Source organism: Equus caballus, chromosome 14 (genome assembly GCF_041296265.1).
Source record: "Equus caballus isolate H_3958 breed thoroughbred chromosome 14, TB-T2T, whole genome shotgun sequence".
NCBI lineage: Eukaryota > Metazoa > Chordata > Mammalia > Perissodactyla > Equidae > Equus > Equus caballus.
In genome coordinates, this window is record NC_091697.1 from 57,146,990 (window position 1) to 57,163,036 (window position 16,047).

General features: G+C 36.2%; 1 protein-coding gene across 36 annotated transcripts in view; it reads left to right on the plus strand.

Annotated features, from left to right (window-relative positions):
- The window catches only part of CDKL3 (cyclin dependent kinase like 3), a 102,043-nt gene that overhangs the window by 5,546 nt on the left and 80,450 nt on the right, over positions 1-16,047 (plus strand). For 22 of the 36 annotated variants that reach the window (XR_011424947.1, XR_011424945.1, XR_011424946.1 and 19 more), the window contains 2 exon segments: positions 1,986-2,180; positions 10,945-11,123. The exons of 2 other annotated variants lie outside the window; for them this stretch is intronic. Coding sequence is in view for 21 of the 34 variants with exons in the window: in XM_070232761.1 (XP_070088862.1) it covers positions 1,986-2,180; positions 10,945-11,123 (374 nt within the window). In the remaining 13 variants the exon portion in view is untranslated. 36 annotated transcript variants of the gene reach the window in all.

Below are 16,047 nucleotides of genomic sequence, written 5' to 3' on the forward strand. Positions count from 1 at the left end.
TCTTCTTGTTCATTTTTATCTGATACAAAAGTAATATTCTTTCTTTATAAGTCTATATTAGACATGATGGATCAATCTGCTTTCTAAATAGAGGAAATAGTAGGCATCTGTGGATTGTTGGAAATACTCTGTATCTACACAAAAGGAAAGTTGAAGGCAGTAAAGATGTTATGATTTTGTGAGAGATAACAGTCCTTATTCTGATCACCTAAAACATAATAATACTGTAAGGCAACTGTTGTGCACCGTAAGTGAAAATCTGATTAGAAGGAGACCTTTTCCCAGGCACTATCTTTTGCGTTTTCTTCAACTATGTTGTGTTTAAGCTGATTATTTTTTTCTACATAATCGTTTTGTAAAAATAAGCAATATGTGGCAAGAACACAGAAATGAATTTGAAAATGTACTTTACTATTACAACTATTATGCAGACTATTTTGAGACACCTTAACTATTTATTCTCATTGATTTATTTCTTATAGAATTTTTAGTTTGATCTAATCTGATTTCACAAGAGGCATTTCTTGGATTAGTTGATTCTTAGTCTAAAAAGATTGCCATAATGACTTGACTTGAACTAAATTTTTATCTGCTAGAATTTCATTAAATAAATTACAGTTAGAGTAATTAGTGAGAATATCTGTATAAAAATTGTCTAGTAATGAAGGAAAACAAAAGTAAACAACTTGAAAAGGAGTAATGAAGCATTTCTAGGGATTTCATGGTTTATCTGAGGAAGTACCTGGTTCCTTGCCCCTGCGTGGATCTTCCCTAATGCTTAGTAACTAATATAACTCTTCTCTGCTTTTGCCTTTAAAATAAAGATTGAACAGGAAACCAGTAATTTTCCTTAGTTGAAGGATTAATCTTGTAGTTTCCAAAAGCAATCAGCTCTTTGTACTACTGCCAGCATGTTGTCACTGCAGCACTCTGGCATCTTGCCAACCAGGGAAATTGGGAGCAAAAATAGGAAAGGAATCTGGCATTGTATTTTGGCATGTTTTTCTATTAGTCGTGTTTTAAGGATTTTGGTCTATGTATTAGTACAGATAAGTAGAAAAATTGATATTGTACCGTTGGAATAAAGGCAAATGTTTTTTCATAAAAGTATAGTTTTCTAATGAATCCAACATTGAAAATATACTCCTTAATTTTTAGCCAAATGAATAAGTATTTTTGATAATTTGAAAAAGTTAAATATTTGAGACTCAGTTGTAATTAAGTCACTGTGTTCAAAAATAGAATAAACAGCATAAAATTTTCAACCTCATTTGTTTTCTAAGCTGATACATGCCATTTGTGACATTTTGAAAGTATTTTAACAATGATTGTTACCACTCTAAAAATGTGTTTTGCTGCTTAATACAATATTACAGACAATGAAGAAAAAAGTACCCACAAATAATTGTATATTTATGTAAAGTTCCTATAGCTATAAACTGATATTTCACATATCTGAAAAGTTTCTAGATATTTTTATACTCTTTTGTTACAATGTAATGAATTTATAATGTCTGCCTGGAACTTATGTTTTACTCTCTAGAGTTTAGGACCAAACTCAGAGAATAAGTAATTTCTATAAATTCAGATCACATACTCAGTGGCGTTGAAATCCAGGCTCATTTGAAAATATAAGGACCTTTCAAATTTAGCCACAAACCAAGTTAAAGGATAGGAAGATATCTCTTAGCGGCATACCAAATTGTGTCATAGTACATTAATTCTAAATTATTTTAATAAGCAAACACATGCCAATTTGAAGTAAAGTAGTACATCTCCCTTTGTTCTATAAATATTAATTATGAAAGAGTAACATTTTATTAAAATAGGAATGTAAGCAAATTAGTTGAGAAATTTCTTTTGAAATGTATGGAGGAAAAGAAGCTGAGAATATTTCTGCTTTTTAAAAAAAATTATGTAGGTGTTACATGTACAAATATTGTGCATGAAATAATTTGTTAAAAATCCATTTCTTTTGTCAATAGCAATTTCGTCATGAAAACCTGGTCAATCTGATTGAAGTTTTTAGACAGAAAAAGAAAATTCATTTGGTGTTTGAATTTATTGACCACACAGTATTAGATGAGTTACAACATTATTGTCATGGACTAGAGAGTAAACGACTTAGAAAATACCTCTTCCAGATCCTCCGAGCGATTGAATATCTTCACGATAATAATGTAAGTGCTTCAGAGTAAGCCAAACTATAGGATGTATGTGATTTGTAAGTGCTACTTAAACAGTATTCTAAAATTATTTTTCTGTACAGTATTAATTGACATCCTGAAAATAGTGTCACTACCTTACAATTTAGTTGCAGAACCAAAAAACATATTGAGCACACAATAATTATAACTATAGGGCAGACCAAGTATGGGATGCTAAAGAAGAGATCAGAGATGTCAGTAATTTGGTATGTAGGAATCAACAGTCAACTGGGGCAGCTTTTATTAGAGACAGTACATTAAAATATTGACAGTCAGGCTAGCTGAAACGAAAGGAGATTTGGAGGTAGGAACTGGAAACTAGGCCAGGGGAATGGCAAGTGAATGTGGATGCCTTTAGGGAAAGAAAGGAGAAATAAAATGGCTGAGAGGTGTAGCGTCTTGTCATTTAACTTATGAAAAATCAAGAAAAGAAAGAAGATCGACTGTTCTGACACTAAACACTAAAAAGTGTTGCCTTCAGCATTGCTTAGGAAGTGTTTAGCTCAGCAGGTTTTTATGGAGATATTTTGTTCCCAGCATGAGCTCTACTTTCTAGAAAGTTAGGTATATATTCAGGAAATAACAGTAAAAGCCTCGAAAATAGTTTTATTAGTAATTTATATAGACATAACGTCTATATATCCCAGGCTTTCTCAGATATCTTAATTTCTAATCTTCTGTCTTGCTAATGGTGCATCTTATTTTGCAGCTTTGAAAAATGTGGTTGTAATAGCAACTGGAATTCAGATTGTGATTTCCTTGCCAGCTGGACCCATGGGGAGGCAGCATAATGTAACAGTTGAGAGCACGCAGTCTTTGAAATCAGACTATCCTGGGTTTTCACCCACCAGCTTATTTATGTATAACCACACAATTTGTGTAGTTTATAACTTGCACAATGAGAGATGGTAGCCCCATTACTCTGTGGCCCCAGGAAAGTTATCTAACCTCTCTGAGCCTTGTTTTTCTCATCTGTAAAGTGATACTATAGTACCTCACAGGTATTTTGTAAAGATCAAATTAGGAGTAGGTATAAAATATTTAGCACTGTGTCACACACATTTTAAGTGCTCAATAAATAGTCCTGGTAGGGAGTCAGGAATAGTTGTGTTAACTGTATCCTTATTGTGCCTTGTCTATAGTAGACTTTAAAAATGTTTTTGGAATAAAGAGAGACACTAGTATGGGCTAGACTGAGAGTAGAAGACTTCAAAGAGGAGGTGAAACTAAAGTAAGTAGAATTTTGAACTGTAGCTGGGATTTCATGGGAAGAGGAAATACATCCAGATGGGGTACCACTGTGAGAATAGAGGGAGCCCTGAGTAGGGGAGTTGAGAGTGGTGATAGTCATTTTACAGAGACCAGGCAAAGGGAGATCAGACTGCACAGGTGCCCCTGGGGAGAGGTTTTCCAGAGCCTTGAAATTCATCCTGAGGAGGTTGGACTTTTTCCTGAGGACGCTGGGAAACCATGGGAGGTTTTTGAGCTTTGCTATAACAGGATAAAAACAAAACCTAAGCTTAATTTTGGCAAGAGTAGGGAACAAGTATGGATAGAGACAGAGACATCAGGTGAGAGGCTGCTGTGACAGTCCAGATATGAAGTGATAAGGGCTTGCACTAGGATAGTGGCAATGGTAAGGAGGGAAGGATGGCAAGGGGAGAGGATGGAAAGACTGCAAAAGAGAAATGACAGGATTTGAGAAACAAGTAGATATGTGATGGATGCAAACAAGGAGAAATCAAAGATAATTACAAGATTTTAAATTTGAGAGCAGGATAATTATGGTGTCAGCAGTAACTTGAGTTTAGAAGAGGGAATTGCTTTTAGATATATTGATATATTTTAAGGGACAGTGGAAATTTTTAAGTAAAAATAGTGGTTAACCAATTACCTAACATGGTCTTAGGCAGTTGTCAGAACTGGATATACGGATTTTGAAACCTTCCTGGTAGACCATGGTTGAAGAGGTAAGGATGGATCACTCTCCAGGGGACAGAGAGAAAAGTAAAAGGTAGTTTGCAGCACCAAGTCTGGAAGAATATCCGTGGGGCTGTCAGGGGCAGCAGAGAAAGAGGCCTAGACAGGAGCACCTGCATTCTTTTATTCTCTTGGTCTTATCTGGGACCTGGAGTAAAATTATCCCCGTCCCTCACCCCAAAGAGTGTTTTAAAGTTAGTTACCTTGGAGAATTAAAGCAACTGTGAATGAAGTGGCTCATTAGAATCTTATTATACTTATTATCTGGGTATCTGGGTTCTGGCCTTGATGATTTAAGGTTATCTTCATGTTGCCAAAAATCAAGAAAGGAGAACTTTATTTTCCTAATATCTCCAAATTTCAGATGACTGGGTTTTTATACAACTGAAATGTCTGCGATACGGTCTACCGTGATATCCCATGTTCCTTTTAATAAGAATTCATGAAGTCAAATACAGTTCAGTACCAGAAAAAGCTTTTTATCTCCAGAAGTATTTGTTTACCTTCTTTTGTTTAATAATGAAAATATATTTACTTTTTTATATTGGCTTCTAGGCAGCTCAGATAAAAATTTAATGTTCACTAGCAGTAAGTAATTATAGGAATCTAGTTTATCTTTTCTTTCTGTTTTTTTTTTTAATTTTAAAATTTTGATCTGGTTAATATTATAAGCCTCTTCAAAACCATTTTGGAAGCAGTCAGAGTCTAAATGCAAATATTTGGCCACTTATGGGGGAGAAATGGTTATTCCCTCATTCATTTATTCAACAAATGTTTATTGAGCATCCTCCAGTAGCAAATATTGATTCTAGTAGGTGCTGAGGGTGCAGCCTTGAATAAAAGACTTGGTTCCTACCGTTATGGAGCTTGTTAAATTTTATCCAGTTTTCGGTAAACTTTATGAATTCTGAGTAATTCTGATTAATACCTAAGGACTGTCAATCTTCCTAGGCCCCAACCCCACCTCCTACTCCACAAAGCCTTGCTTCCCTAAATTTAGGCCACTTCTGCCTATTTTTTGCATATTTTGCATAACTCTACTTTTGGCTTTTAAATTCATAGTTTTCCAAACAAGGAATTATTTGAAATTCCTTGAATAATATTATTGTTAACATTTTAATGTTACTTAATATATTGTTAATTTTTTGCTATATGTGCTTCATCTGTTTTGTTTTCTGAAGTATTTTAAAGTAAATTATAAACCTGACATTTTATCTCTAAATACTATGTATGTCTTTAAGAAAGCACATTTTCCTATTTAACTTCAGAATCATTTCTACATCTGCACGATTAACAATTCCTTAATAACATCCAATACCAAATTTATATTAAAATTTACCCAGTTGTTCCTAATGTGTCTTTTCCAGTGATTTATTAAAATCAGAAAACAGTCAAGGACTGCACTTTCCATTTGGCTTCTAGGGCATATAGGAAATTCCCAGTCTTGCAGTCTACCTCAGACATCCTTATTCAGTCTCCTTCTGGAAGCTTTTGGCTCATTTTTTATATGCATTAGCAATTAATTGTATAAAATTTGACTGGAAAATTAATTAATCTGAAGCTCTGGGTGATTTAGAACTAAGCTCCCTGAGGCTGTTATAGAGGGTATGGAAATCGAACTGTCTTAGATGGGTGTTTAAATTCAAGCAAATAGGGCTATATAGAGCAGAGGTATTGTAAATCAGATTGTAATATGGAGTTTTACGTAGTTCTGAAGCATTCCACTATAAAGTAAAGGAGAATCAAACTCATTGTTTGAATCCAAAGTCTGATAGTTTACACTATATATAAAAATTATCTCAAAATGGATCAAAGACCTATATGTAAGAGCGAAAACTGTAAAACTCTTAGAAAAAAGCATAGGTGAAAACCTGTGTGACCATGTATTATGCAATAGTTCTTTAGGTATGGCACTACAAGCAAAACCAATCAAAGAAAATATAGACAAATTGGACTTCATCAAAATTAAAAAACTTTTGTGCATCAAAGGACACTAAAAGTAAAAAGACAATTCACAGAATGGGAGAAAATATTTGCAAATCATATCTGATAAGCATCAAGTATCTGGGATCTATAAAATACAAGCCAACAATAAAAAGACAATCCCATTTAAAAATGGGCAAAGGGCTTGAGTAGACATTTCTCCAAAGAAGATATACAAATGGCTGATAGTACATGAAATGATGCTCAATATCATCAGTCATTATGGAAATGTAAATCAAAATCACGATGAGATGCTGCTTCACACCCACTAGGCTGGCTGTAATTTTAAAAACAGACAATAATGAATGTTGGCGAGAAAATAGAGAAATGGAAAACCTCTCTGCTGGTGGTAATGTAAAATGGTGCAGCTGCTATGGAAAGCAGTTTGGCAGTTCCTCAAAAAGTTAAACATAGAATTACCATATGACCCAGCAATTCTACTCCTACATATCTATCCAAGAGAATTGGAAGCGTATGTTCACTTAAAAGCCTGCACAGGAATGTTCATAGCAGCATTATTCATGATAGCCAAAAAGTGGAAACAACTCAAATGGTATATCAGCTGATGAATGGATAAACAAAATGAGGTATATCCATATAATGGCATTTATTTAGCCACAAAATGGAGTGAAGTCCTGATACATGCTACAACATGGATGAACCTTGAAAACGTTAAGTGAAAAAAGACGCAAAAGACCGCTTAGTATAAGTTTCATTTAAATGAAATGTCCAGAACAGGCAAATTCATGTTTGTATATCTTATTAATATTTGTGTATCTTATTAAATATTTGCAAAAAAGTGTTTCTTTAGTTCTTTAGACATGGTTTCTGTTAGCTTTGAACATATTTAAAATAGCTGATTATAGTCTTTGTCTAGCAAGTTCAATGTTTCTCGTTGACTGCTTTTCTTTCCTGTGTATGAGCCATACTTGTTTGTTCACATATCTTTTTGTTTTGGAAATTTTTTGGAATTTGTAATTTTTTTGTTGAAAACTGCACATTTAAAATAACATAATTGGGCGACTCTGGAAATCAGAGTTTCCCATCTCTCAGGGTTTGTTGTTGTTGCTGTTTGTTGTCATGCCCATTTGTTTAGTTACTTTTCTCAACTAATTCTGTGAAGTCTGTATTCTTCATCATGTGTGACCACTGAAATCTCTGCTCGGTTAGTTTAGGGGTTCGCTAATGACTGGACAGAGATTTCCTTAAATGCCTGAAACTAATAAATCTCTCAGCCGTATTTACCGAGGAGCTCTCTCTGTGTGTTGGGACATGCCTTTGACGCTCAAGCAGGCAGTTTACAACTCTGCCTTAGCCTTACCTTCCTGCTTGTGCAGAGCCTCAAAGTCAGCCAGAAGTGAGAGCTTAGGATCATCTCAGGTCTTTCCTGGGCGTGTGCACAGCTCTGCATGTGGCCTTCTTGATTCTTAGGAATATGTTGGAGCTTTTCACACCCTTCATGGACATCTCACTCCCAGCCTTTCTTTTTAAGTATTTTGGTCAGCTTGTTGTTTGTGCAGTTATAGCTGCCTCAGGTGGCTATAATGTTATCCAGTAGCTGCTAATTATTTCTGACAAAGGCCCCAGGAGAAGGGCTGTTTGCATTGGGCCAGCTCTGAGTTAGGTCAAATAAAGACAAGCCTTCTAGTAGGATTTTCCAGTGACCTGCTGGACAGGTCAAATGATGACAGTTGTCTGGGAATGAGGCTTTGGAGAAGAAACAGCCCTGTTCTACTCCCTGCCTAGGCTGCTAGGCCACTGGTTTTCACCAAGATTTGGGGGGCTCTTGGTTTACAAAGCTACCAGGAGTGTGCCAAACTGTTTTACAAAGTGGCTATATCATTTTATTTACATTCCCACCAACAGTGTATTCCAGTTTTTCCACATCCTCCCCTGTTATTGTCTTTTTGATTGTAGCTATTCTAGTGAGTGTGAAGTGGATTTTTTTTTCGGTGAGGAGGATTGGCCCTGAGCTAACATCTGTTGCCAATCTTCCCCTTTGTTGCTTGAGGAAGATTGTCCCTGAGCTAACAACTGTGCCAGTCCTCCTCCATTTTGTATATATGGGATGCCACCACAGCCTGGTTTGATGAGCAGTGTATAAGTCCATGCCAGGGATCGAACCTGCGAACCCTGGGCAGCCAAAGCAGAGCGCACAAACTCAACCACTATGCCACCGGGACAGCCCCAGATTTTTTTTTTTCGGAGAAGTAAAACTGTTTTTATTCACAAATGGCAGGTCATCTATGTAGAAAATCTATGGAATCTATCACAAAGTGTGCAGAACTAATTTGCAAGTTTATCAGAGTTGCAGGATACAAGATCAACATACCAAAATTAACTGTATTTCTATATATTAGCAACAGGTAATCAGAAATTAAAATTAACAATAGCATTACAACAGCATCAAAAATTCTTAGGGAAAATCTGACAAAACATGTACAAGACCTATACACCAAAAACTACTAAACATTGATGAGAGACATTAAAGAAGGCCTAAACAAATAGAAATACTGTGTTTTTGGAGGTCTCAGTGTTATAGTAGAAGACCAAGGAGGGTGTTGTCAAAACAGAATTTTAAAAGGTGGGATTCAGAGAGTACTTTGTTCTCAAGGATAACAAAATTCCACATGTAGTCATGGGGTTATTCGTTGAAAAGAGTGAGAATATTAAGGTATCAACTGGGTGATCTTTCTGCCACGTGTTTAGAACACTGAGGAGGAGGGCAATAGATGTGTGGTGGGCAGAATGTGTGAAGTGGTACCTTAATGTGCTTTTCCATGTCAATTTTTGCTCATGTTAAATCCTCAGATCTAGGCATAATGTCTGGCATATACTAGTCACTCAATAAAAGTTGTGGAAGTAAAAAAGAACTAATACAGCTTTCTAGATGGTATCTTCAAGGTGGCTCATTACCCTAGGTTAATTTTTTGGCGATTTATGGAGAGAGACTGAGGCAAGAGCCAATCCCAAAGACTTATAACAGTAAGTTGTATAAACAAGGAAAGATCCCAGGTTTCTGTCACTGAGATATTTTCGCTGTACTATGATAATTTGCTGGTGATGAGAATATGCTTCATTCATTTGATAAAGTTTTTATATGCCTTCTTTGTTTTAGGCACTGTAGTGGGCACTGGGGGATGTAGCTTGAACAGGACATACATACATCTTGCCCTCATGGAGCTTACAGTCTGGTGGGAGTTACAGACTGTAACAGGCAATTAATAATATAGCATGACAAAAACTGGGGGGGGGAAGTGCAGAATGATGTGAGAACATATAGAAGGAACATCTAATGCAAACATCTAAGCTGAGAACTGAGGAAATAGTTGGCCAGGCAAAGTGTTCTAAGCAGTTGGAACAGCATCAGCAAATGCAGAGATGAGAAAAATCCCGAAAAATTGAAAGGAAGGGAGGTTGAGAAGGTGAGCAGGGGCCAAATCTTTCAAGGCCTTACAAGCCATTTTAAGGAGTTTCAAATTTGTCCTGTGGGATGGGGAATCCTTGAAGGATATTAAGCAGAGAAGTGACATGATCACACATGTAATTTTAAAATAGTACTGTGACTTCATTGCGGACAGTGGATTGGAGGGGATCAGAGTGAATTTAGGGAGACCAGTTGGTAGTATAGTAATTTAGTGGTGAACTGAGGGGACTTAAAGTAGAGAGAGAAGTAGATACGTTAAGAGAGTAAGGGACTAAGGGAGAAAAATGCCTTGGTTTCTGGCTTAAGCCATGGGGTCAATGTTAGTTCCACTCACTGAGCTAAAAGACTGTTGACAACAAATACGTTTCGGGGAGAAGATGATGCATTTAATTTTGGATATACTGGGTTTGAAGGGTGTGTGGGTCAGCCTTGTGGGAATTCTTCTGGGCTTCCACTCCTTCTGGAAACCAGGAGAGATATCTTGGTTAGATACAGAAATTTGGAAATCATCAGTATATGGATAGTTACTAAAGCTATTAGGATAGATGAGGTTGAGATGGAGCAGCCAATAGGTGGGAAGAAGCCCAAGAGAGTATGGTGTCCCCATAACTAAGTGAAGAACGTGGTCAAAAGGAAAAAAAAAGAGTAGATGAGATTGCCCGGGAAACATGATGTAGGAGAAGAGAAAGCATAAAACCAGAACCCTACATTTAAGGGACAGATAAAGAAGAACTGCCACAGAGATAGAAGGAGACTGGGAGAATTTTAGGTCCCAGAAGTCAGGAATGGGGCAGTGGTTGGCAACATTTTTACGCTAAGATATCAAGTAAGATATGTATTGAGGAGTGTCTATTGGATACAGCAACAACAAAGTTGTTGATGACCTTGGCTAGAGCAGTTTAATGGAACATGGAAAGAGAGGACAGATTACATTACCTTGATGGATGGTTGAGTGATCAGAACCTAAAGACTGCAAAAAGATAATGTCGTCAAGAGGTTTACCTGTGAAGGAAAAAGAGAAAAGGCAGAACCTGGCACGTGACAGGGAATTAGAGGAACGTTAAACGTTTTTCATTAAGTTCTTTTGATTACTTTTCCTTTTAGGAATGTGATCTACCTTTTTAGTTTTAAGTCTGTTTTCTTGACTTCATTTCGAGGTGACGGATGGCGTAAGAATTGAACATATATAACTATTTAGCTTTTGCATTGTGTAGTTAATCCTTTGCATGTAGTCAGAAAATAGCTTTATTGTCTTAATTAGCTAGATTTTCTCTGTATAATTTTTGAGACATTCTCTAGATAACAAAACCTTATTTTAATGTATTGCATCTTCTGTTTGTTTTTTAGATCATTCATCGAGATATAAAACCTGAGAATATTTTAGTATCCCAGTCAGGAATTACTAAACTCTGTGATTTTGGTTTTGCACGAACGCTAGCAGCTCCTGGAGACATTTATACAGACTATGTAGCCACACGCTGGTATAGAGCTCCAGAATTAGTATTAAAAGATACCTCTTACGGAAAGTATGTATATTTTGGGATCCTGCCTGGCCTTTCCTAGCTATTTCTTTTTCTCTTGGTGTGTCTGTTACCCGTACTACTGACACCCTCTGTCTTTTGTATCTGGGTTGGGGCTAAGAAAGGGACACCTCTAAATAGAACTGAGAGACCCTGTAGGCACCTGCCCTGCTGGCTATTGATGTTGCCCTAGCCCCAGGAGACCTGTGTAGACATCCCTCAGGCTGTATCCATGCTCACTTTAAGCTGTGCCCCACCCTTGGTAGAGTTGCCTCCTCTGCTTATCTTTAGCCTCTACATTTTGCAAAGATTTTAAAATCATTTACCTCACTGTGCCAGTCTTATCATAGGAACTGCCAAGTTTCCTAATTCTTGGAATATGGCACCCTCTTTGCAAAGATGGGCAATAATAATTTTCAAACTGTACTGTTCTAGATGCCTCAAAACATAGCATGATCTCGTTCTATTGTGGAATAGTAGAAACACTGTATGAAACAGCAATCTAATATATAAATAACAAACCCTGAAGAACACAAAGGGACCAAGTTGTACAACTTAATACAAGAAATGAGAGTTATTATCATCCCCATTTTAAATAAGTGGACACTCAGACACAGAAAGGTAAACTAATTTGCCCAGAGTCAATCCAGACTACCTTTTCCACTGTGCTTCCCACTGATGCCCTACGCAGACTGTCTGTGCCTCAGTTACTTTATCCGTATGATGGAAATAATAATAGGACCAGCTTTATAGGTTTGTTGTGAGGGTTAAATGATTTAATGAATGAAAAAGACGAAAATATATTAAGTGCTCAATGAATATAGCCTGCATAAGCTCTCTCTATGTCCCAGTTTTACTCTTTTCAGAGTGTAGCTTAAATTCCTTTTCTGATGCACCACCTAATCCCTGTCCTTTGCCCCCAAATCCCATATCCCCTTCTAAACCCTCTTGTACACTGTCTGTAAATTTTGTGCCAGTAAATATTTAATATGGCCTAGTCTACTCTAGCTCTTTTTTCATCCTTCTTGCTGAAAGATGAGTTCCTTGAGGACAGGTATAATCTCTTGTACTCCACAGAGCCAAAGTTGGTACTTTGTACATGCTAAGTTTGGATTCTATGAGGCTTTACATTGTGTTTGAAATATATTTGCTGGTGAGTCTTTTAGAAAAATCTTTTGATTATAAAACAGATACAAGAAAAGCTCACACAACAAATGTACAGCTCCACCACCAGATCAAAAAATAGAAGTTTGCCGGCCACTCTAGAAGACTGTCTGTGTGTCCTATTCCAATACAACACCTCCTTTCCCCCCAAAGTAACCGTGATATTCATTTTTATTATAGTAACCAGTTCCTTGCGTTTCTTTATAGTTTTATCACCCAAAAATACATCTACTTAATCTTGCCTTTTTTCATGACAGATTTTTTGAGAGATGATTCATGTACCGTACAATTCACTCAAAGTATACAATTCAGCGGTTTTTAGTATATTCACAGAGTTGTGCAGCCATCACGATAATCAACTTTAGAACATTTTTATCATCCCAAAAAGAAACCCTAATGCCCATTTGCCGTCACTCCCCATTTCCTCCCAACCCCTCTAGGCCTAGGTAACTACCAGTTTACTTTCATTCTCTATGAGTTTGCCTATTCTGGACTTTTCATATAATAGAATTATGAAATATCTTGTCCTTTGGGACTGACTTCTCTCACTTAACATGTTATTTTCAAGGTTCATCCATGTTGTAGCATATGTCAGTACTTCCTTTCTTTTTATGGCTTAGTAATTCCCATTTTATGCACATACCACATTTTATTTACCCATTCAGTAGTTGATGGACATTTTGATTGTTTCCACATTTTGGCTATTGTGAATAATACTGCTGGGAACATTTGTGTGCACGTTTTAGCGTGGACATGTGTCTTCATTTGTTTGGGGTGTATACCTAGGAATTGGAATTGTAGGCCATATGGCAACTCTATGTTTAATCTTATGAGGAACTGCCAGACCATTTTCCAAGGTGTCTGCATCATTTTACATTCCCACTAGCAGAATATGAGGGATACAATTTCTCCACGTCCTTGCCAACAATCATTATTACCATTTTTTATAGCATTCCTAGCCTTTCTTTTTTAAATAAATTTTTTATTTTAGAGTAATTTTAGAATTATAGAAAATTTGCAAAGATCGTACAGGATTCCCATATAGCCCTCACCCAATTTCTGCTTTCTTTAATGTTATAATCTTACGCTACTGGTATAGTTGTCAAAACTAGTCTTGCCTTTTTTGTTTAAATAAGGTTTGATATGTTTTTAAATTCTCTTTTAAACTACAGGAATTTCCTCTGTTCCTTTCTTTTTCTTACAACTTGCCTGTTGAAGAACTCAGACCCTTGCTAACAGCCTGAATTTTGTTGATTGCATACTCACAGTGGAGTTCAACATGTTTCTCTGTCCTTTATATTTTGTACAAATTGGCAGCTGGATCCAGAGGCTGGATTAGTCTGAGGTTCAATCCCTTTGGCAAAACTATAGGCAGTATTGTCTTCTTTCATCAGAAGACACATAAGTCTGAATGTCTCTCTTTTTGTGACGTTAGTAGCCATTGATGATTAATGACTAGATCTATCACTTCATTGGGGTTTGCAAAATGGTGGTATTTTAATTTTATCATCTCTGTTTTATTTATTACTTATAATACATTTATAAAAGGACATTTCCCCTTATCTACTATTTGGTTACCTGGGGATATAGTTCATATAGAGAACGTAGGATAAATGCTTGATTTATCAATTTTCAAGATGAATTGTCTCCCAAAGGTGACCCTCAAATGTGATCAATTAATTTTATTAAAATATCATTAGGAACGCATGGACTTAAACATATTTAGTGGGTTTCAATGCACTGCAATTATTATTTAAGTTCAGAATTTTCCATCTATGGCTATTGGGAGCCTTTTAAGTTGGCTCTTGAGTCCTTTTAACATGACCTAGTATATACACTTTGATAGTTTCCTTGTTACCTAACTGACAGGATGTTCCAGGCTCATCTTTCACATTTTTTTGCCCCAGACCTGGAGTCAGCCATTTAACCAAGAAGCCCTGGTATCTTTATGTGGAAAATGGTATTTTAACACCACAATATGTGATGGATGGCTATGGCTGTGCATATGAATATGTGTGTATATATATCATGGGACTATACTGATACTTCCAATTCAAATTTAGGGCTACAGGACTTTTACTTAACTTATGCATTACTTGTGTACAGTAGTCTCCCCTTATCTGTGGAGGATGTGTTCCAAGACCCCTAGTGGAAGCCTGAAACCTTGGAGTGTAGTGAACCTTATGCAGTTGTTTCTAGATATCGAAAGGGGATTGGTTCCAGGACTCCTCTCCTCCTTGGTTCTAAGATACCAAAATCTGTGGATGCTCAGGTCCCTTAGTCGGACTTCTGTATGTCACAGAGTATGACGGTTACAATCTCTCTGCATCCTCACCGACGCTTATTATCTGAATTTTGGATTCTAGTCATCCTAATGGATGTGAAGTGTCATCTCGTTGTGGACTTGGTTTGCATTTCCTAGATGACTAATGATTTTGAGCATCTTTTCATGTGTTTATTGGCCGTTCATATATCTTCCTTGCAGAAATGTCTGTTCAGATCCTTTGCTCATTTTTAAATTGGATTGGGTTTTTATTATTGAGTTGGAAGAATTCTCTGTATACTCAGATACAAATTCCTTATCAGATATATGTTTGCAAATATTTTCTCTCATTCTGTAGGTTGTCTCTTCATTTTCTTGATGGTGTGCTTTGAGACACAAAAGTTTTAAATTTTGATGAAGTCCAATTTATTTTTTTTCATTTGTTGCTTATGCTTTTGGTGTTATATTTAAGAATCCTTTGCCAAATCTAAGGTGATGAGGATTTATCCCTATGTTTTCTTCTAAGAGTTTTATAGTTTTAGTTCTTACATTTAAGTCTTTGATACATTTTGAGTTAATTTTTGTATGTGATGTGAGGTAAGGGTCTAACTTCATTTTTTTGCATGTAGTTATCCAGTTGTCCGAGTACCATTTGTTAAAGAGAATATTTTTCCCCACTGAATGATCTTGGCACCCTTGTTGAAAATCAGTTGACCACAGTTTAAGGATTTATTTCTGGACTTTAGGTCTGCTCCATTGATCTGTGTGTTTATCCTTGTTCCAGGACCACAGTCTTGATTACCATTGCTTTGTAGTAAGTTTGAAATCCGGAAGTGTGAGTCCTCCAACTTTGTTCTTTTTCAGGATTGTTTTGGCTATTCTGGGTCCCTTGCAATTCCATATGAATTTTAGGATCAGCTTGAAAATTTTTTTGCAAAATAGAGAGCTAGGATTCTGATAGGGATTGCATTGAATCTGTAGATCAGTTTGGAGAGTATTGGCATCTTAACAATGTTAAATCTGCTAATCTATGAACATAGGATGTTTTTCCATTTATTTACATCTTTAATTTCTTTCCACAATGTTTTGTAGTTTTCAGAGCATACATTTTGCACCTCTTTTGTTACATTTATTCCTAGGTATTTTATTCTTTTTGATCTTATTGTGAATGGAATTTTTTTAAATATCATTTTCATATTGTTTCAATATTTCATATTGAATTCTGCAACCTTTCAGAACTTATTAGTTCTAATAATTGTTTAGTGGATTCCTTAGGACTTATATACAAGATCATGTCATCTGTGAATAGGGACAATTTTACTTTTTCTTTTCTGGTCTGGATGCCTTCTATTTCCTTTATACCTCATTTCTCTGGCCAGAACCTACAGCATAATGTTGAACAGAGGTGGTGAGAGCAGATATCCTTGTCATGTTCCTAATCTTAGGGGAAAAGCATCCAATCTTTTACCATTAAGTATGATGTTAGCTGTGGGTTTTTCATAG